General features: G+C 34.2%; 2 protein-coding genes across 3 annotated transcripts; one reads left to right on the top strand and one right to left on the bottom strand.

The window, feature by feature from the left end:
• The first annotated feature begins 9,431 nt into the window (after window positions 1-9,431).
• LOC107856403 (nucleobase-ascorbate transporter 1) lies at window positions 9,432-15,419 on the top strand. 2 transcript variants are annotated; one of them, XR_007057670.1, is made up of 14 exons: window positions 9,432-9,866; window positions 11,213-11,310; window positions 11,426-11,602; window positions 11,999-12,099; window positions 12,186-12,261; window positions 12,486-12,545; window positions 12,627-12,814; window positions 12,900-12,996; window positions 13,364-13,450; window positions 13,869-13,927; window positions 14,008-14,099; window positions 14,264-14,337; window positions 14,416-14,576; window positions 14,711-14,853. XR_007057670.1 is itself a non-coding variant. In XM_016701421.2 (14 exons), exons 1-14 carry the CDS (start codon window positions 9,785-9,787, stop codon window positions 14,921-14,923), a joined length of 1,569 nt encoding a protein of 522 aa, XP_016556907.1. In that variant the 5' UTR covers window positions 9,435-9,784; the 3' UTR covers window positions 14,924-15,419. The 2 variants fall into 2 exon arrangements, 1 of the variants encoding a protein (XP_016556907.1); XM_016701421.2 differs by having other exon boundaries at window positions 9,435-9,866; window positions 14,264-14,341; window positions 14,711-15,419.
• A 3,931-nt stretch (window positions 15,420-19,350) lies between these two features.
• On the bottom strand, window positions 19,351-20,766 carry LOC107856402 (probable glutathione S-transferase parA). Its single transcript, XM_016701420.2, has 2 exons — window positions 20,333-20,766; window positions 19,351-19,822 (listed from the first exon to the last, which is right to left on the bottom strand). The coding sequence occupies exons 1-2, from the start codon at window positions 20,654-20,656 to the stop codon at window positions 19,469-19,471; spliced, it is 678 nt and encodes a 225-aa protein (XP_016556906.1). The 5' UTR covers window positions 20,657-20,766; the 3' UTR covers window positions 19,351-19,468.
• Between the last annotated feature and the right edge of the window lie 1,599 nt (window positions 20,767-22,365).

Genomic DNA, 22,365 nt, shown 5'->3' with positions numbered 1-22,365 from the left:
TTATAGATCCACCTGCAGCCTATAGGGTTCTTTCCTTTAATTAGTGTGACTACATCCTAAGTGTGGTTAGATGTAAAGGCTTCAATCTCACTTTTCATAGCATCTATCCATCTAAGATCTTTACAAGCTTTTGCACATGTAGTAGGTTCAGTAATAGCTGAAGAAGATGTAACAAATTCCTTGTACTTATCAGATAATCTAGTATATGACATATGATTGGACATGGGATAAGTAACATCTTTGTGTATGTTGAGAGACACAAAATCTGTCATCTGTGCTGGAGATTTCCTACCTTTGATTAACCTTCTTAGTTCTTGCACCACCACTTGTGTATGTGGTGGGACTGCTTCTTCATGTATATGTTGAGTTTGTGCTTGTGGAACAGCTATCTCAACTTGTTGTACAGATTCCAGTACACTCTGAGTTGGCATATGCATGTTGTCATTACACCAAACTGTCTGTGGAGATTCTAAAGGAAACACAAGAAGAGGGGAACCAGCCTGAGTACTCTTCTGTGTGAAAGGAAAAATATCTTCCCTAAATGAAACATCTCGACTCACAAACACCACTTTATCTACTATATCTACAACACATACCCCTTCTGAACCTCATAATATCCTAATAGCACAGTAGACTTAGCTCTAGTCATCAACTTATCATGTTCATTTAATACCCTGGCATAGCATAGACACCCTATAACTTTGAGGTGACTATAGCTAGGTATCTTGCCATATAACTTTGAAAAAGGTGTTTAATACTCTAAAACTGAACTTAGAATCCTGTTTATGATATACACAGCAGTTAACACCTAACACACAATATCCCCACAGATGTATTGGTATCCCTGCTTGAAACCTTAATGCTCTGGTGACTTCAAAAATATGCTTGTGATTCCTCTTAGCCATACCATTTTATGAGGTGTGTATGCACAAGTTGTCTGATGTATGATACTAGAAGCCTTAAACAAATTGTGACATACTGAATTAACAAACTCAGTCCCATTATCTGACCTTACTACTTTAACAATTTTGTCAAATTGAGTTCTAACATAAGCAATGAACTACTGAATGATCATACATACTTCAAACTTAAACTTTAACAAGTAAACCCAAGTAAATCTTGAGAAATCATCCACAATTGTTAAGAAGAATCTTTTTTCATTCATAGTGGAAAATTTATAAGGACCCCATAAGTCCATGTACACAATATCAAAACAGTTGACAGTTTTAATGTTGTTATTCAAGAAAGGCAATCTATGTTGTTTTGCACTAGGACAGATTATGCAATTCTTCACTCTATTAACTATTACTTGAGTTTTCTCAGACACTAATCTCTGTAATATACTAGAAGATACATGACCAAATCTTTTGTGCCAAAGATCTACTGTTGTTTGACTGTGATTGTCTTTAGTCATACATGATCTATCAGCTGGTTCACTTGCCAATTCCCTGACTGCACTTTTGTCACGTTGATCACTGAGTAGATATAAACCTCCTTCTAATCTACAATCGCTCTCACCTTTCTAGTTGAGAGATCCTGGAAGACACAAAAATCAGGATAAAAGGTCACTGAGCACTGCCACTCTTTTGTCACTTTAGGAACTAATAGTAAGTTAAATTAAAACTCAGGCAAGTGATACACATTGCAGATGACATTCTCGTTTGTCAAAGAACAAGTTCCCACACGTTTAACTATAGTTGTATCCCCATTTGGAAGATATACTTATTTAGGCATACCAGGTCTCATAACAGACTTTCCATCTAGTAAACTCACATCAGATACCATAAGGTTTGTAGCACCTGTGTCTATTATCCATTCATGTGCTATAGAAGATACTAAGAAGGCATTAATACCTGTTGCATTGGCTAACTCAAAATCAGTTGATGCTTCTTTGTTCTGATTGATCAACTGCACTATCTGTTCATATTGTTCTTTAGTGAAAGCTTCGATTCCTACCTGATTTATCTGAGACACCTGCATTCTTGAATCTGAGCAACCCCCTGAGATAAATGACTGGGAGCAATGACCCATACCTTGATTACTTGTTCCTTGATATCCAGGCTGAACATAAGTTCTTAGACCTGGGAAGTTATCTTGATATAGTACAGCATTATACGCAGCACCACCTTCCATTTTAGGCTTCTTCCTGTTTTTTAATTCTGGTGGATACCCAATGATCTTCCAGCAACTATCCTCAGTGTGCCCCTTCATTTTGTAGAATTCATATTGCACATTGTAGTTCTTTTTAAACCTCTGGAACTGATTAGTTGCACCTACATTTTTGGAATACATGGCAACATCACCACCTTGTGAATGTATCATTGGATTAGCACCCAAAATTCCTGCAGTATTAACCACTGATTTGTGACTCTCATCACTCAAGATCATGGCATAAGCTTGATTAACTGTAGGCATAGGACTCATAAGCAGGATCTAACTTCTTGCTTGAATATAAACATCGTTTAGACCCATCAAGAATTGAAACAACTCCAACTTTTACAGATGTGACACAAAATATCTTGATTTGTCACAATCACAAACAGGTGCAGGGACAATCGAATCAAATTCTTCCCACAAATCGTTCATCGTAGAGAAATATGTGGATACAGACACACTTTCTTGTGTGCAAGTTGCAATCTTTTTATGTAAATTGAATGTTCTAGCACCATCTATTTTATGAAACCTTTCATGCAGATCATCCCATACTACCTTAGCAACAGATACATACATAATTCCACTAAGTAAATTTTTTGACACAAAATTCATTATCCAAGACAACACGATTGCGTTAACCCTTTTCCCATTGGTTGTCTAACTCCGCAGGGAATTTATCTTTAGTACACGTACCATCAACTAAGCCCAACTTGTTTCTTCCTAGTAATGCAACTCTCATGGAACGAAAATAAATAGAATAGTTTTTCATACCTGCTAACTAGAATGAAACAATTTGAATACCACTCTGATCTGCTGGGCCAAGAAACATAGGGTGATTATAGTCGATTGTTGTGTTTTGGGTCCTATTTACGCCATCATTCTCAACATTCGCCATTTCTGATCTTATTTATTAGCAAACAAGGGACCAAACCTTCCACACTTTGTAGATTACCAGACAACTATCAAAAAATCTTGACTCAAGATCAGTCAAGAACATAACCAACAACTTGATATCCCAAGAAGACGACCACCCCTTAGCTATTGATTCTTCTAGCTTTGTGGGTATGATATCATGTGATTATTCTTAGAGTAGTTCACTATGTTTAAGTTTAATGCAAGAGAAGAAGAAAAAGGTAGGCAAAAAAAAGGGAAACAAATGAGGAAGATGAAGAAGAGAAGAGTTCACAGAGAAAGAGAATAAAATTCTACTCCATTAGTTGATTACAATCTCATGTAGCAAGTATTTATAGATTATTACTATGATCAAGTATCACACCTAACTAACAAACTTTACTATCCACTAGTTAGTTATAACTAACTTGTTCATAACTGACTTAGTGAATAAGAAGGCTACTAGTACTTTGTACTCTTAACATAGTACTATACTTTAATTGAACAGAATCAAATGTCTTGTTTTACCTGATTTGGAACCGTCGGGTGCCATTACGATTTTAATAGGTTTTGGGTCATGACATCTGACAATGTTTGATTTGACACAATTTAAGAAAAAAAATCTTTGACATTTATGATCTAAATTCATGACCTTGTGACTGACTATAAATTATCCCACTATAGTTAAAATTAAAAAAAAGGGAAAAGGCATTGTTTCCATTCCAAACTATACCCGAAAAGTCGAAGCCACACCTAAACTATACTAGTGACCTATTACACACCTAAACTATAAAAAAGTGAAACTATTTACACCCTGTCAGGCTACCACCACTTGCATGTGGTGTAGTATTTTACACGCACTGCCACGTCAGCATCACGTCAGTAAAAAGTATCACTTTTTATAGTTAAGGTGTGTAATAGGTCACTTATATAGTTTAGGTGTGGATTCAACTTTTCGACTATAGTTTGGGGTGAAAACGATGTATTTTCCCTTAATGTTTTTAGCCGTTTACTTTTGTTATTTAATAGGTTGGACGCGCCTAAAATAAGTGTAACACACGCGCCTTAGAATGGGGGTCGCGGGGAAGTAATAATATCACTTTTATATAGTTAAGGTGTGTAATAGGTCACTATATAATTTAGATGTGGCTTAGACTTTTCTTGTCTAGTATGGGGTGAAAATGATGTTTTTACCCTTAAAAAAAATACTTATTTTTTTTTTAATAAGAAAGAATGGCAATCTTTTTTCTTTGAAATATTAGAAGAAACTGTATTTCAGACAAAATAATCATATTAAAATTTTTAAAAAGGCATTCCAAGGGGAAAATAGTGTAGGTACTACAAGATAGGACATTCAATAGTAGGAGTACAAATGTACAATGATGAGAAGGAGCAAACACAGCCGCAGTATAGTACTTTGTGCTGGGGTAGAGTAGATCTCATTAAATCTCCAACAACTACAAACTGAATTTTGCAGTAAATTAGAGGATCAATTAACATCAATGTCTCTTCATCTTTTATTACCCTTTACGTACTTCTACATGTGTTCATGGTTAGGGTAAAAAGCGATCCAAACCGACTCGTTAACACCCTTGCTACCTCTCAATACACTCTTTTAACCTTCTCATATTTTCTTGATTCCCCTAAACCTAAACGCACACAAAAAAGAGTTTCTTTTTGTTGTGACAAATTGTTCATTGAGCTTGCATTAATAAAAAGCAGCTCAACTTTATAATGGCTTTTCTTGGTAATTGACCAAAATGAAATGTATACAAATTTATAGCATCAAAAAGTTGTTAGGGAAAATAATTTGTTAGGATAATAGTAGTATATAAGAGGGGAAATGATTTCCTAACTTTGTGAAGAGAATCATATTTGGCGGACCAAAAGCAAAAAAAAGTGTTGTCCTAAATTGTAGAGCAATGTCAGGTTTAAGGTTATGATGGTTTAGTTAAATTTTTCATTTTTGTACAAAACAGTTTGATTTTTCAGCTGAATGATATCTCAACATTGATTCTGGTGGGGTATGCAGCTTTCTCCATTCAAGATAATGTACATCTCAATTTGAATGTTTAATCTTTTCCATACTCGGAAAAAAGTATTTTGTAATTTTTTTTTTTAAGTCATATTTGTGGGGTATTAAAGTTGGTAAAAAAAGAAAGTATGATGCATAAAAGCTTTCACTATGCATGAGGTTCGGGAGAAGTTGAATTACAGGTTCCCTTACATTTTACATCTCAAAGTGTCTTCCTTTCTTTAACTTGCACCATATTCTATTTATTTTTATAATTTATACTCTAACCTCTTGGGTCCCTTACATTTTACTCCCTAAGGTGTCTTCCTTTTTTTAACTTACATCTTATCTTTTTTTTTTTTACAATTTACACCCTAACCTCTTTATTTCCTTACAAAATAGTAAAATTATTTTTTAATTATTTTTTAATGAGGGAAAAATAGGAATAATAATATACTCCTTTCGTTCTATTTTACTCGTCCCAATTTGACATTGCACATTGATTAAGAAAAATAACTAATGACATGACTATTTTACTGTAGTATCATTATTAAATAATGTTTACATTTTAATTTGGAGATAAAACAATTAATACTAAGAGTAAAAAGGGAAAAAAAATTATCTTGTCTTGATTAATGAAAAATAACAATTAAAATAAAAAATAGAATTAGAAAATTTGGAACGAGTAAAATGGAACGGAGGAAGTATTATTTTTTAAAATAAATTTATTTAATTTTTAGTGTAACGAACTTTCAAGATATGTTCTTGCATTCACACTTATCATCTAACTATTGTCATGTGATAAGTATTCTCACTTTAATTTGTAACTGCTAAAATTTCGTAGTGGCGTTGCTTCTGAATGATGAAAGTACGGTGCAGTGAAATTTCTGGAGCCATATCTATATTAATGCAATCATAATCACATATACTACCTGTCAGAAAGAAAATAATAACGTAAAGAAAGGACCAAAATATTGAGGGGAAATGAATAGAATAGCAGTAGTTAAGGATAAAGCAAAAAATATAACACATGAATTAATGGAATTTTGTCTTTAACAATGTCTTCCTATATCACTAGTTCTGCAATATCAATCTTCTCTTAACTCATATGGCATTCGTTTGAAATTTTCTAAAATTTGACTTTACAAATTTTTCATCTAACTTCCTACACTAAAAATTAAATAAATTTATTTTAAAAAATAATACTTCCTCCGTTCCATTTTACTCGTCCCAAATTTTCTAATTTGATTTTTGATTTTACTTGTTATTTTTCATTAATCAAGACAAGACAATTTTTTTTCTTTTTTACCCTTACTATTAATTGTTTTATCTCCAAATTAAATGTAAACATTATTTAATAAAGGTACTATGGTAAAATAATCATGTTATTAGTTGTTTTTCTTAATCAATGTGCAATGTCAAATTGAAACGAGTAAAATGGAACGGAAGGAGTATATTGTTATTCCTATTTTGCCCTCATGAAAAAATCATTAAAAAAATAATTTTACTGTTTTGTAAGGAAATACAAAGGTTAGGGTGTAAATTGTAAAAAAAAAAAATAGAATAGGATGTAAATTAAAAAAAAAAAAAAAAAAAGACACCTTGAGGTGTAAAATGCAAGGGATCCAAGCGGTTAGGGTGTAAATTGTTAAAATAAATAGGATAGGGTACAAGTTAAAAAAAGAAAGACACTTTGGGGTGTAAAATGCAAGGGACCCGAATCACAGGGGTCTATTAGCACGTAACTTGTATGTAGTATAATATTGGAGATGCGACATTTATTGGTGCTTTCATGAATTTTATGTTAAAGATTAGAAGAAAATATTTATATGGAGCATCAATATTTGAAATCCACTCAACGAATTGTTGGTTGAGTTAAAAAAAAAAAAAAACAAGCACTAATAATAAAGATAATTATAACGGAAATAATTAACTTATTTTGTTTAAGAATGAAGTCATTTTCTACAAATATAAATTTTCAGTAACTGAAAGTATAGTCATATGGTTCTTGATTACACAAGTTGAAAGACATACACCAAGATCAATTTAAAATTTAATTTATGTGTAAACAACTTGTTATCCAATTCGACGGGCAAAAAATGATTATCCATTTCTCAAAGATGATGACCAGCAAAAGCATATAAGATATCTTAATTAATACTACTAAGTATAGATTATCATTACAACTTTTCCTTAAGCTTTCCCACAAAAAAAATGTATTGATCGACCTTCTGTTCCGACAATATTTCCACTTACACTTGTACTTGAGGACATTTCTTGAGGAGGTTGAGCCTAATCCCCTAATGAAAGTTGATTTATAGATTGTTTGGTTAAGTGTTTTTTTTTTTCTTCAGTATCCGGTACTTACATTGAAGCTTGACTAATTCAGATTTGTACCACATAAGACTCATTTGGGGAGACACTTCCTACCAAGAATTTTTTCATACATAAGACTCGAATTCGAGACCTTTAATTAAGGGAGAAGCAATTTCATTCGCTACACCACATCTTTTGACGGTTTGATTAAGTTTTTAAGATGTCAAAAGTGATTTTTCTTCTTCTTCTTTTTTTGGTTAAAAATTATTATTTAAAAAAAAGTAAAGTATTTAGATAAACTTTTGAAAGAACATAAGTGTTTGTGTGGAGCAGCATAAACTAATTTTGATTCCTCCAAAAAAAAAAAAAAATTACTTTTCAGAAAAGTATACTTAAACATATGTTTTATTTGTTGGTCAAACAATAACTACTCTTCAAAAGTGCTCTTTAAATTGATTGGTCAAATACAAATCATTTATCATGAAAAATTAAAATTGCTTTTAAATTTCTTTTCTTTTTTTTAATATTTTTCAAAATAAGATGTCTTTAGACGTTTAACCAAACATGTTATTAATTTAATTACTTTAAAATATGTAGAAAGATTATTTATAAATGAAAAATGAATTTGATCATTAATTCAGAACACTGATTAATGGGTTATATGCAAGACATGCAACTTTTTTCATCTAAAAATCAACACAGCTAAGAAGGCTCATTTTTTTCATGCTTTTCAAGACTTGGGCTATTTATTATTGGCATGTTCTAAAAAGGATTGACCAAAAACACAAAAATTGTGTGACCTAATTACCAGAAATGCATATCGTCTAAACGTCTAAGGATTATAGTTTAATGTATCGATTTAAGTAATTCATGCAATTCTTTTCATCATTCATTTCAGTTTTCCCTATGTAATATCAGAAAAAAAAAAGTTACAAAAACAAAATTTAAAAATGCACATTTCAAAAATTACAAGACAAAAAATGCACGACCACTAAAAAAGTAGATAAAAATGATGCAAATTACTCTTTAGTTTTCGTTTCAAAAGGACAGTATAATACATTTCATATTTTTGGTCAATATTGGTTCTTTCTTAATCTTGGAAAACAAAATGAAATAGTATCACTTTTATTTTATTTTATATGACGATTATTTGAAAATAAAATTTTAAACTAAATATAAATAATATATAGAGTACATTTGACATTTAATTGTTTTCAATATATCATGCTACTACCAATAAATGGGAAAATTCTGTCACATGAAATAAATAAGTAGGTTTAGTACAGATAGAGTAATTTATGAGAGAAAACATACTTTAAGCTGACACTTGGAATGGTCGAAGTACAATTGCATAGGTTTTCCGGTGAGACTAATACTCTGTTCTACTGTCAACACATTAAATGGTAGGGAACTGGTTGATTACTTGGGCTAATTACTATAAAGCTACTCGATTTCTATGTTGATTCAAGTACATCAATAACCATAAAATTAATTAAAATATATGCACGCTGATGAATCAATATAAATTATACTAATATTAAAAAGATTTGGGATTAAGTAGTCGTTTGATCATGAAATTTTTTTTTTTTCAAAAAATTATTAAAAAGTAAAAACAACATGTGTTTGGTCATGAGAATTTCAAATACAATTTAGAATTGTATTTGAAAAAATAAAAATAAATAAATTCTCTCACAAACTTTAAAAAACAACTCAAATTTATATTAATGACGAAACATAATTCCAACTCGAGTATAACTTAGTTGCACTAGCGAATCCAACGAGAGCAACCAAAGTAAATAGAGTCCTAATAACTTAGGAGATTACATGAATAGTTTCCTCCAACAGAATTTCACATTTAAAATTCAAATACTGAATACTGTTTGAAAATCAAATTTACCATTCCCAATTTTGAGTTTTTGACTCTCGTGGGGCCCAACAACAACAATGGCATTTCTGTAATTAAAAACAACAATCATGCCCCTTTTTTATTGAAACAACTTTCAAAAAATAGACCAAAAAACTCCATAGGTAGGTTAGTTTTCTTAACTCAGGTTTCAGGTTAGTAAAAAATATACAATAGTTTTTTTGTTTTTTTTTTTTGAATAATTTATAGTGAAGAGAATGAACATTTATTCCTCGTAAAATTCTTTTTAGACATTTTCTAATGCATTTTCTTTTTAATTTTCAACTTGTGGGGTTGGAAGCTATAGTGTTAGTGCTATTGCTGCTGGCTTGTGCTTTACTTTCTTCTTAGTTCTCTTATTACTTTCTTTCTCTCCCAAAAATATTCTCTTTAATTTTTTTCATCTTTCTTTAGAGTTCTTGAGTGTGTGTTAATATTCTTTCCTCTTTATGTTATATTCTATGTTGTGATTCTTTGAGGGAAAGAAGAGAAGGTTCACCACTCAAATGACAATGGCTGACATTTCTCATCCTCCAATGGAACAACTTCAAGACCTTGAGTATTGCATAGACTCTAATCCTCCATGGGGTATATATATATCTATATGTTTCTCTCTTTTTTACATCATGTTTGTTTGTGGGGGTTTTAAGTTACATTTGCTCAAACTTGTAGCTATGGTGTATATCACAAGTATATTGACACTGTTGTATGTGTTGAGTGAAGTGAAGGAGGAAGTATATTTCTTTTCTTTTTTGTTGGGTTCGCTTACTTGTCTTGAATGATGCATTGAAGAGAGTGTTGTGTTTTTGTTTTCATTGATTTTGGGTTTTGTTTGGAGTGTGAAAATCAATGCTGGGGACATTCTTGTTTTGTTTATTTTCCTCTTCTCTCTCCTGCCTCCCACCCCCTCTATAGGAGTGGGCTCAGGGGTCCATTTAGAATTGATGAGAAAGGCTTCACATTTTGAAAGTTGGCAACTTTTGAAACATTTTCTTTGGGTTCTGTGTTTCGTGTGTGCCTTTAAAGCTGATACTTTTAACTGTCTTTACTAATTGTTTTATGGTTCAAAATGGTGGACTGTGAGTGAATGCTGGCTGGTTGGCTTTTGATATTTCTTCATTCTTGTATAAAAGATGGTAACTTTTAAAATTCCTGTTTATGACTGATATCTTGGTCAATCTTGGGCTTTTGGGGTTGATAAAGGAGTTCATTTTACTACCATTTCTTAACCATCCCACTCGAAGGCTCCTTTTTTTCTTCAAGTAACTAATACCCATTTCAGGTAATTTCCATAAAGAATAAGAACAGAACAAAGTTTCTAAGTATCCAATAACAATGCAGTTCTCGGAGGGAGATAGCCTGCACCATTCAAAAGTTAAATGTTAATGAATATGAAAAAAAATTAGACTGTGGTCGCCATTGCATTTGATGAGGTGGTTCAGATACTTTTCCTCTTGGTATTGCAGTTTAAGGCTTGTTATTAAAAAGGGAAGTCCAGTGCACAAAGCATCCCACATTAACAGGGTCCAATTCAAGGATGTTTTAACAAGTATTTGGAGGTCTAATGCCTGCTGAGACCTTTGCTCAGTCAATCTCTTAACTATTGATTTCTGGAAGAATGCTATCACATTAGAGCCTTAAATATATAACTTTTCTTGTGCAGATTCTTATGTAATTAACTTGGGGAAACTATTGGTAGAATAGAGAAGTTCAAAATCTTTTTTCGGTCGGGAAGTGTTATCTTCTTTTCTTTTCTTATTGAACAGTCCTGCCCCTCAAATTGATTGGACTGAGGCGTATTAGTAGTTGCAGTAATGCTTGTTGTTGTTATTGTTTCGAACTGTCTGTCTAACTAATCATTTGACTACATCAGTGTGAAGCATCATCACTATCACTTTTGTGTGCTTACTGAGGCAGATTTTTCTTATCTGCAGCTGAAACCATCTTGTTAGCCTTTCAAAATTACATATTAGTGCTCGGAACAAGTGTGATGATCCCCTCAGCTCTTGTACCTTTAATGGGTGGATCAGATGTAAGCTGATTCTCTAGTTATCTTATTATATATATCACAGTCCATGTGCAACAAAGGAAAAGAATTATCTCAAGCTCATATCCTCATCAAAAAGATCTGTCATTTCTCTATCCAGGGGGACAAGGCAAGGGTTATACAAACCCTGCTCTTTGTGGCTGGAATAAACACTCTTCTCCAAGCACTGTTTGGAACTCGGTTGCCTGCTATTGTTGGAGGTTCATTTGCATATGTCATTCCTATAGTCTATATAATTAGCGACTCACATCTTCAACGAATTAGCGAGCCGCATGTAGTAAGTGTACCAATCTCAGTCATTTCTTGATTCATTTTGTTCCAATGATCAACAGGTTCATCGAAAGCTGAAAGTTTTGTTGTCTGTAAAATGCTACACCAACATTAGTCATTTTCTTCCAGTTCATTGCCCACAAATTATACTTTATTTTTATGTTTCCTCAAGTGATTGATAAGAAATCAATCCTTGTGGCGTCATTTGTTAAATTATGTGCTTGAAAATTAGAATGGTCCATCTTTAAGATGGAATCAGAGTCATACCTTGTACTGCCTAGGCTGTGTTGGTTTTGTAAACCTGATCAATTGAGATATATTGATCTTTACTTTAGTTCTTTTTCATATTATACCCATAATCTTCTGGGAAAAGAAGATGTTTAAGGATCTAAATGTACTGCAGAGATTTGTACATACAATGCGAGCTATTCAAGGAGCTTTAATTGTTGCAGCTAGCATTCAAATTATTTTGGGATACAGCCAAGTTTGGGGGCTCTTCTCACGGTATGGTACTGGTATTTTATTGCTCAGTAAGGATGATCTAGTAAGTATGTGGCCATATTCTTAACTGGCTTGCTGCTTGTTTACAGATTCTTCAGTCCCCTTGGGATGGCACCTGTTGTGGGATTAGTTGGTTTTGGCCTGTTTCAGCGAGGTTTTCCTGCAGTAAGTATTTGTTGCCACTGTTGAACTTCCATCTTATCATATGCTGGGAAGCTACTCATCTTGAATTCTAAGATTTGTTCGTTTCTTGTCAAAATTTGTTAAATCTTTTGGTCGGACTGCACTGTGTATGTTGTTGGATAATTTATCTTCACTAGTTCATTATTAAACAAGTGGTGACCTGAATCATCTTTTCACTCTTTTGATGAATTTCCTCATATTTGCAGCTAGGGAATTGCGTTGAAATTGGGCTTCCAATGCTATTGTTGGTAATAGGCTTGTCACAAGTAGGTGGTGCTTTAAAATGGTAGAACATTTCTCACTCATACATTCTTGAGTTCATCCAAGTAACACTTATGTTTTTGCAGTATCTAAAGAACGTTAAACCAATGAGGGATTTTCCAATTTTCGAGCGATTCCCTGTTTTGATTTGTGTTACCATTATCTGGATATATTCCATTATTCTGACGGCTAGTGGGGCTTACCATGGCAAACATGCTATAACTCAACGTAATTGCCGCACTGATAGGGCAAATCTCATTTCTACTGCTCCATGGTGTGTTTAATGCTTGGTGCTTTTCTAAAATACAACTATTGATGTACCCCAATGGTTTTAAACTTCCTTTGCAATATAATTTCAGGTTCAAGTTCCCGTATCCGCTGCAGTGGGGTCCTCCTACTTTTGCAGCAGGGCATTCTTTTGCTATGATGTCTGCAGTTCTTGTCTCAATGGTTGAGGTACTTAACAGCCCTGCTTTTTGTCTTCATTCATTTAGCAAATTGAACAGAAATGAATTCAGTTGACGAGGATATTTTACATACTGCTATTGGATTTGGGGCATAGTTGATCGTTGATCAGTACTTAGCCAAGTTTGTCTTACTGTGGTTGGAGTGCTTCTCTGAAGCATTTATTAGATTGATGTTCTGAACTCCTTGTACTTTCCAATCTTTTCTCGATGAAAATCGCAATGAATGCCTCTAAAGTTGAATAATGTGAGATCATTGCAATACAGTTGCTTTTGTCTAAGTAACTATTTGCACTTGGTGAAGATACATTTTTACTGTCATACGGAAAGCATTTATTTCTGACTCTAACTATGTGCAGTCAACCGGAACTTATATGGCGGCATCTCGTCTGGCAATTGCCACTCCACCTCCTGCCTATGTACTAAGCCGTGGCATTGGATGGCAGGTAGCTTTTTCTATTTCATACTTTTTACTTCTTGTGTGCTTCAGCCTTGCTGTATAAATCTTACTGACTAAGCAAAATTTACAGATATAACTATGATTCTGTAGAAACAGGATGTTACTCATTTAAATAGAGTGCACGAATATTTGTTTATTGGTTAAAAACTCCTTTTGACACAATTAGACAGAATTTGCATACAATAGATCCTTGTGGTCTGGCCCTTCCTTGGACCCTGCGCTTAGCTGGAGCGTAAAGCGTTTGTGCATTGAGCTGCCCTTTTTAATTTTGTTGCCAATAGTTTCATATTTGTAAAAGCAGATTCTCTTTTAAGTTTCTCTTATACCATTACTAAGGATTCTTTTGACCAAATTCATTATTTTTGAAAAAAAACATTTTATTGTTCTAATTATCATTTTTGCAGGGAATAGGCATTTTGCTTGATGGACTTTTTGGAACGTGCAGCGGTTCCACTGTTTCTGTGTAAGAACTCAGGCTTCACAAATATCTCTGTAATTTGGGATGATTCATAGGTAAGAAGTAACCATGGCAATTCATTTCAGAGAAAATGTGGGACTTCTTGGATTGACTCGAGTTGGAAGTCGAAGAGTAGTTCAAATTTCTGCTGGTTTCATGATATTCTTTTCTATGCTAGGTTAGTACATTCACACACTCTATTAAGTTATATTTTCAATTTATTTTTTTGCTATATTTTTTTTTTTTTCTAGTATTTGATGTTGAATTTCAGAAAGATGGAATCAGTAACCAGTTTCCGAGGTGCTTTAGACTGCAGTTTATAAAACTGATTGTTTTCTGCAGGGAAATTCGGGGCTGTTTTTGCATCGATACCTTTCCCGATATATGCTGCACTATATTGTGTTCTGTTTGCCCTTGTAGGTATGCTATTATTTTCAGATATCATCATTTTATTTGTGATTTCTCCAGATAGTAAGGTGGTTTCTCTTCTGCAGGCTCCGTTGGATTGTCATTTCTTCAATTCACAAATTTGAATTGTATGCGGAATCTCATAATAACTGGTCTATCACTTTTCCTTGGGATATCAATTCCACAATTTTTCAATGAATATTGGTATCCAGCTCGTCATGGTCTTGTTCAAACCAACGCTGGATGGGTGAGTACTATTTAGATCACCTACATCTTCAATTATATAGGTAGGGTAAGGTCTGCAGTACACTCTACTTCTGCAGACTCTACTAGTGGGATTATTGAAAAACTGGTCTTAACTGTTGATGTATCCCTTTGCAGTTCAATGCATTTATCAACACCATATTCACATCGCCTCCAATGGTGGGGCTAATAGTTGCTGTGTTTCTTGACAACACACTGGATGTGGAGAAATCAAAGAAAGACCGGGGCATGCCTTGGTGGGTGAAGTTCAGAACTTTCAGAGGTGATAACAGAAACGAAGAGTTCTACACGTTGCCATTCAATCTCAACCGGTTCTTTCCTCCTACATAGCAAGTGTGAAAAGCCTAGTTCTCTTTTGCAATTAAGTTAACATGATAGATAAAAGTCTCAAGATGGGTCTCCGGCATCATTTTATTACAGACACGTGATCACAAGCTAATTTTTGTTACATGAATTTCTTCGATTTTTTGTGGGCATTCGCTAGCAAGGTCGGAAAGGGAGCCTTGGTGCAACATAAAGTTGTCTCCATGTGACCTATTGATCCCACGTTCAATAGTCTGATGTTCAGTAGGAGGTCAGCTGCTGGTGTGTGAACGTGGGATGCTTCTTGCATCAAACTACCCTTTTTATTGGCTGGCAAGGTCCCTAGTAGGAATCTATAGAGCTTACTGATCAATGATGTGTAGCTATTGCACTTTGATGAATAAGGAAAAAAGAAGTTATTCCTCACTTTGCTTTTAGGGATCTATAGAAGCAATGATTATTATGTAAATGAGAGACACTTCTTCAGATTCATGCTATAAATATTGAGCCTTACTGAATGAAACTGCATCACACTTTTGCCTTGAAGCTGGAAAATAGTGGGGACCTAAAAGTATTATATATTTCTAACAATATATGCACATCATCATTACCAAATGAAAATTGGCTTGACATGCTATGCTAGATATCGGATTGCCATATTAGAATTGAACTTATTGACAGATGGATTTTGATATTATGGTATTTGGTATTTGACAAAGTGAAGGTATAATCTTAAGAACCCAAGAGCTTATTCCACACTTGGACCCTTAACACTTACAGTACACTCAACAAATACCTATCTCTTTAGTGGACACAAGAGAGACAACTCAACCTCCTCTAGCACCCAACGTTCTAAGCAAGAATCCAACAAGAGTGATTCCACACTCCTCTTGACCTAATTTCGGGTTTGTGCCTCAAGGAGAGAGGGCTTGTGTTCCAAAGTGTTATACACTCACAATATCATGAATAATCTAAGACAAAATGACCTACAATGTTCTATTTATACTAGGTTACAAATAGAATACAAAATGACCAAAAGACCCTTTAATGAAAAGCCTCAAAATGCTGCCCATGGAGTGTAGTGTAGGTTCGGTTTTGGTGTGTGTTTTAGGCTCTCTTTTGCATTTTTCTTGCACACTCCAAGCCTCGAGTTCATTGCACTTTCACACGTCCATCCTCGTAGTCGTACTTGTATCACAAAGTCACACCTAAACCATTGAGAGTGATTTTTTTTTGAAACTGGTGACATCGTGTATGTATATATTATGAAGAGATTCTTACAAGAGTTGCTGAACTTTACATAAGTGCATCTTACAACTATGCTCCTATGATCCTATGTCTATAATTACCCTAAAACATCAATAATAGAGACAAAATCATTAGTAAATATCTGGTTATAAACACAGTAGCAAGATGTAGTTGAGCTTGATCTGCTGAATACTGTTTTCTATATTCTCAAAACACCTAGAGTTCCTCTCCTTTCAAATAGTCCACCAAATGCATGCTGGGACTATCCTTTATCTTCCTCTGCTCTTGGTTAGCCTCCTTGCCTGCTCCCAGCTTAAGGCCCCTGTAATCTTCCTAGGCATGCACCTTGCTGTAACTCTGAGGTTTAGAAACAATCTCCATAGTTGTCCAGTGATCTTACTATGGAGGAACAAGTGTGACACTCTCTTCTTGCTCACCACGCAAGAAGCACCTAGTTAGGTTATCCCTCTCTTCATTAGATTTTCCTGAGTTAGCACCATCTCTTTTGCCAGAAGCCATATAGAGCACGCCACTTCATATGGAATTTTGGTTTTCCAGATGTTCTTCTAAGCCCAGCTTCTAGGATGCTGGTTGGGTCTATTCAATCTCGTGTAAGCTCTATTCACCTGAAAGAACCTTTCTCACCATCCTGCCACCACAATTCATCATCACCTGCTTTCAGCCCACTAAACTGCTTAATTTTGTTGATGAAATCTGCCATTCTCTGTATTTCCCAATCATTAGGTTGCCTTCTAACGTTAAATCTCCACCCTACTGGAGTCCATAGCTTTGCTATAGTCCTTTGTTAGTATGTAATAAAGAATAGATATCTGGGAATAGGGTTTCCAAGTTACGTTCTTCATGCCACACATCTGGCGAAAAGCTACTTTTCATCCCCTTGTTGACCTTGATTGTAGTATATATAATTCTCGAGTTCAGTCGAGAAACTTCTTATGGATTTATATAATTGGACTCCTATGGAGTTGTCACTTACTTAGTCATCCACCTATCTTCCTCCTCATACTTGGATTCTATAACTCTCCCCCACAAGGTTTGTTTGTCATTAACATACTTCCATAGCCATTTCTTCTAAGTGCCTTGCTATGGTTCTCCAAATACGTTCTTCCCAACCCCCCAAACATTTTGTCAATAATCATATACTTCCTCTTGACCAAGTTGTAACCTTTCCAGTTTTTGTTCCCTTGCCACAAAAAATTCTTCCTTATTCTCTCCAACCTACAGAAGGGGAGCCTTAGAGTAACTGGTAAAGTTGTTGCCATGTGACCAAGAGGTTACGGGTTTAAGCCTTAGAAACAGCCTCTGGCAGAAATGCAAGGTAAAGCTGCGTACGATACACCCTTGTGGTGGGGCCCTTCCCCGGACACCGCGCATAGTAGTAGCTTTAGTGCGCCGGGTTGCCCTTTTTATTCTCTCCAGCCTACTAACGATTCCAGCTCGAATAGGGAATTGGGACATCATATAAGTTGTCAGGGAATCAAGCATCGAATTGGTAAGAGTTAATATACCACCTAGTGACAAGTATTGCTTTTTCCACATTGCCTGTTTCTTCTCACATTTTTCAATCACACTATCCCAAATTTCATCAGATTTTGATTTATCACCTAAAGGCATACACAAAGAGACTGTTGGTAGGCTATCAATTTCACCTCCCAAATTGTATTCAAGGATTCCCAAGTCTGTGACCTCATTGATAGGATACATAAAGCTCCAGTTGATGTGTAGCCTGAAAATCCCTTCAAAACGACCAGTATCACCTTCAGGATCTGGAGCTGTTCTTCATCTACATCACAAAAAATGAGAGTATTATCTGCATACAGTAGATGAGTTACCTCTAGGCTATCCCTTCTCTAGAAACATTGAAGCCTCTTAGCCAGCCATTTCTGTTTGCTGTTTTGACCATGCTATTGAGAGCTTCCATTGCTAATAAAAACAAGACAGGTGACATAGGAGATCACCTTGGTTAAGACCCTTTGTGCCCCTAAGAACCCTGCTGGTGAGCCATTGGTTAGAACTGAGAAGCTCATAGTGGAGATTCAGTAATTTATCCAGTGTATCACTCAATAGTTAGCGAAACACACCTAGACGCGGACTAGACTAAATGTTTGTCTGCAAACGCTTTTAGACATGTTTGGCCATAAAATCTCCATCCACATGGCACATATTATGGCTTTATTAGTTGACACATATATAGTGAAAAGTAAAGTTTTTGAAACCACGATGAAATTGTACCTAATTAGTGGAAAATAAGTCAGAGATGTTACGCCACAACTGAGATGAGACTTCTGTTGAGAAGGTGGAGAAGAAGATATTGGATGCGACACACTGTAAATTATTTTACGTGGTGTTAAGAACTCCCACATCCAAAAAATGAAGGTGGCAGAAATGCGGATGTTGCGCTGGATGTGTGGACTGACCCGAGGGGATAGAGTTCGGAATGAGACTATCCGGGAGAAGGTTGGTGTGACTTCAGTGGAGTGTAAGATGCGGGAAGCACGATTGAGATGGTTCGGACACGTGAAGAGGAGGGGCATGGATGCCCCGGTCCGTAGGTGTGAGAGGCTAGCGTTGGATGGTTTTAGACGGGGAAGGGGTAGACCGAAGAAGTACTGGGGTGAGGTGATTAGGCGGAACATGGAACAGTTACAGCTCACCGAGGACATGACCCTAAATAGGAAGGTCTGGAAGATGCGAATTACGGCAGAGGATTAGGGCCAGTTCGGGTCGCTAGTGTAGGGAATTAATTGGTGGGGGTGTATTCCTGTTATGATTCCGTATTCAGTGTTTCGTGTTCCGTGTTCCATGTTTATTACGAATCACGAATCTGTGTGCTTTCCTCTGCTTTATATTCCTGCATTCCTGCTTTACTCTGTTTTATATTCCTTATGGGTGCCGTATCTATGTTATGTCATCTGCTTCTGTGCTGTACTATATGTTTGTGTGATATCTCGTGACTTGAGCCGGGGGTCTTTCGGAAACAGCCTTTCTACTTCATCAGATGTAGAGGTATGGACTGCGTACATCTTACCCCCAGACCCCACTAAGTGGGAATACACTGGGTTTGTTGTTGTTGTTGTTGTTGGTATTTGGTATGACACTCCATATTTGTAAAAAAAATTATTGAAATATTGTCTACTGTACGAATGTACTAAATACTGAACATGTAAAGATATGTTATTATCACAAGATGCAAAAACAATTAAGTCTTAATTCCAAGCACATTTGGGTGGACTACATGAATTTTCATCAAACGGAAACTTTTAAGGCAGAGAAGCGATGAATGATACCATAGTATATAAAGAGGGATTAATTGGTGTCTAGACCAAATTTGTGCTTGAGTTCCAAGACATAATCATAAATTTTGTGAGGATGAGGAAGGGAGTTTGCGACACTCTCAATTTGCATGCATCTTCTAGCCCATGCCACCAACTTTGGACACACTGCTTCTATACTGAAATTTGCACAAATCTCATATGAATAAAACCAACTAGTGAAGGGAACCAAAGCCACATCCACAAAACCCAAATTGTCATCACCACCAAAGTATGTTTTGTCTCCAAGCTCTCCTTCTAATGTCTTCAAGATTTCTATAAATTCCTTCTTTGCTTCCTCTTGATCTTCACCTTTACCACTCCAAACTCTTCTTCCTGTACTATATATCTGCAACATCCATAAGTAGTGAAGGAACCAGTAAGTAAAAGAGAAATTTCTTTTATCAACAACAACATATCCAATGTAGTCCCATAAAATGGGGTCTAGGGAGGGTAGAGTATATACGGACCTTACCCCTACTTTAGAGGGGTCTAGGGAGGGAAGAGTATATACGGACCTTACCCCTACTTTAGAGGTCTTGAGGTTATTTCCGATAGACCCTCGGCTCAAGGAAAAACAGTGCAAAGCAGTTCAAAAAAGGAAGCAACGGAAGCATAAGAAACAACATATAGTATCAAAAACATCAAAAGTAACAATTCAACAGGAACAACATATAGTATCGAAAACATCAAAAGTAACAATACAACAGGAACAACATATAGTATCGAAAACATCAAAAGTAACAATACAACAGGATAATCTAGGTGCAAGAATCAACAAATAGTAACGAAACGAAAATCGAAGGACAAGAAACTACATGAACAATAGTACTACTACTAATATGAACGGACAGCCTACCTTCTTATCTACATAGTCGGCCCAGAATCTGGCTTGGGATTTATCATAAGGGTGAGAAGGAAGTAAGGGATATTTGTCATGCCAGACTTGATCAATGTACTCAAGAATGATGAGAGACTCACAAATGGGCTTGCCATTGTGAATCAAAACAGGAATCTTTTTATGAACAGAGTTCATCTCCAAAAGCAAAGTACTTTTATCAAATAAGTTTTCTTCCCTCCCTTCATATTGAATCCCTTTTAAGGCCAATGCAATTCTTAGCCTCATACCAAATGAACTTGGCCAGAAATCCAGTAGAACTACGTCATTGTTGGTGCCTTCCATGTTTTTGAATGAATAATTAAGTTGGATTATCAATGAAATCGCACAATACTGCTACAGCTATTTATATTATATGTTTAGATGTCGTCATTGCTTGCGTAGGTCTTATAAGGATGTGGAAAATTTGGTTTTGGACTCTACAAATTCTTCTTGCACAAGAAACTGGAATAAAACCACAGTCAAGCCAATGTGAAAAATATTCTTTTCCGTAGGAAAAACATTCATTAAGAGAGTTTATGGAAGTAAAAGATACTTCTAAATCTCATGGTTTGGCCCGTGCATTAAGATATTTATTTATCTTTTCAATATATATTTAAATTAAAAAAAAATTAATAAAAAGACTGCATATGTTTTCTAGGATTCATCCGGAGGCATATGTTTTCTAGGATTCATCCGGAGTCTAGCATGAGTTCAACATATGTTATTTTAATATGTATTTAGATAATTTAAATTGTTAACTATTGTAATTTATAATATTTTTTTATATAATTTTCAAATTAATATACGTTACTTTTCTTGTCCAAATTTTTATGGCATTGATAGTCAATTATATTTAAAAATAATTTAAGTTTTTAATTATTGTGATTTATAATACTTTTCTTCTATTCCAATTTTAGTGACACTAATATAATTTTAAGAGTCGATCAAATATTTTATATCTTTAAAAATTTTTAAGTTGTTAATTATTGTGATTTCTAGTATTTTTCATGTAATTTTTTTGAAATATATAACATATTAAATTATTTTTAGATATTTTAAGTTGTTAACTATTGTAATTTATAATACTTTTTTATGTAATTTTTGAATAATATATGTTACTCTCCTTGTCCAGAGTTTTGTGTCGACGATAGTCAATTATATTTTTTTAAATAATTTAAATTTTTTATTATTGTGATTTATAATATTTTTTCTATTTCAACTTATGTGGCACAATGCTTAAATGACCATAATAATTAATTAGAGGTGATATAGTAAAATGTAATTATTATTATTTATTATTTATTATTTTTATTATGTGTATGTGTTGATTCAAGAAGAATTTGGAAACATTTAGAAATGTGTTGAATGTTACAAATGTTAATAATCTATTCGGTGCTTCTTGATTTCTCTACATTTATCTCTTGTGTGTTTTTACTCTTTTGCCTTTTGAGTATATGTAGTAATTTTTATTTTTATTTTTAAATATCATGAAATTTTTTATTCAATATATATATATAGAGAGAGAGAGAGAGATAGATAGATAGATAGTAAAATCGTGGATTCAATATTTTTAATTTTTTAATGCATAAGTGACTTATAATAATTAATTGCGGGTGATACATTAAAATCACGATTGAAGTAGCAAAATCAGTCAATTTTTTAAATTATTTTTGTTAATTATTGTTATTTACGGTATTTTTTTTTATGATTTTCAAATAATATATGATGTTTTATATCTTCTTCTGTCCCGACCCAATTTATGTGGCACTAATATAATTTTGATAGTCAATCAAATATTTTGTGTTGACATATCATTTTGTTATTCTTATTTTTCTAATACATAAATGACTTATAATAAGGAGTGATATAGTAAAATTATCGTTCGAAAGACGAAAATTTAATTTAAAAGTTTAATATTTAATTTCGCATTTTATGTCTATTTTATTTTTCATTAAATATTATTTATTTTCTTAATACTTAGATGACTCGAAATAATTAATTAAGAGCGATTG

Source organism: Capsicum annuum, chromosome 7, assembly GCF_002878395.1.
Source record: "Capsicum annuum cultivar UCD-10X-F1 chromosome 7, UCD10Xv1.1, whole genome shotgun sequence".
In the NCBI taxonomy this organism is placed as follows: Eukaryota; Viridiplantae; Streptophyta; class Magnoliopsida; order Solanales; family Solanaceae; genus Capsicum; species Capsicum annuum.
This window is presented reverse-complemented; position numbering and strand designations above follow the sequence as displayed.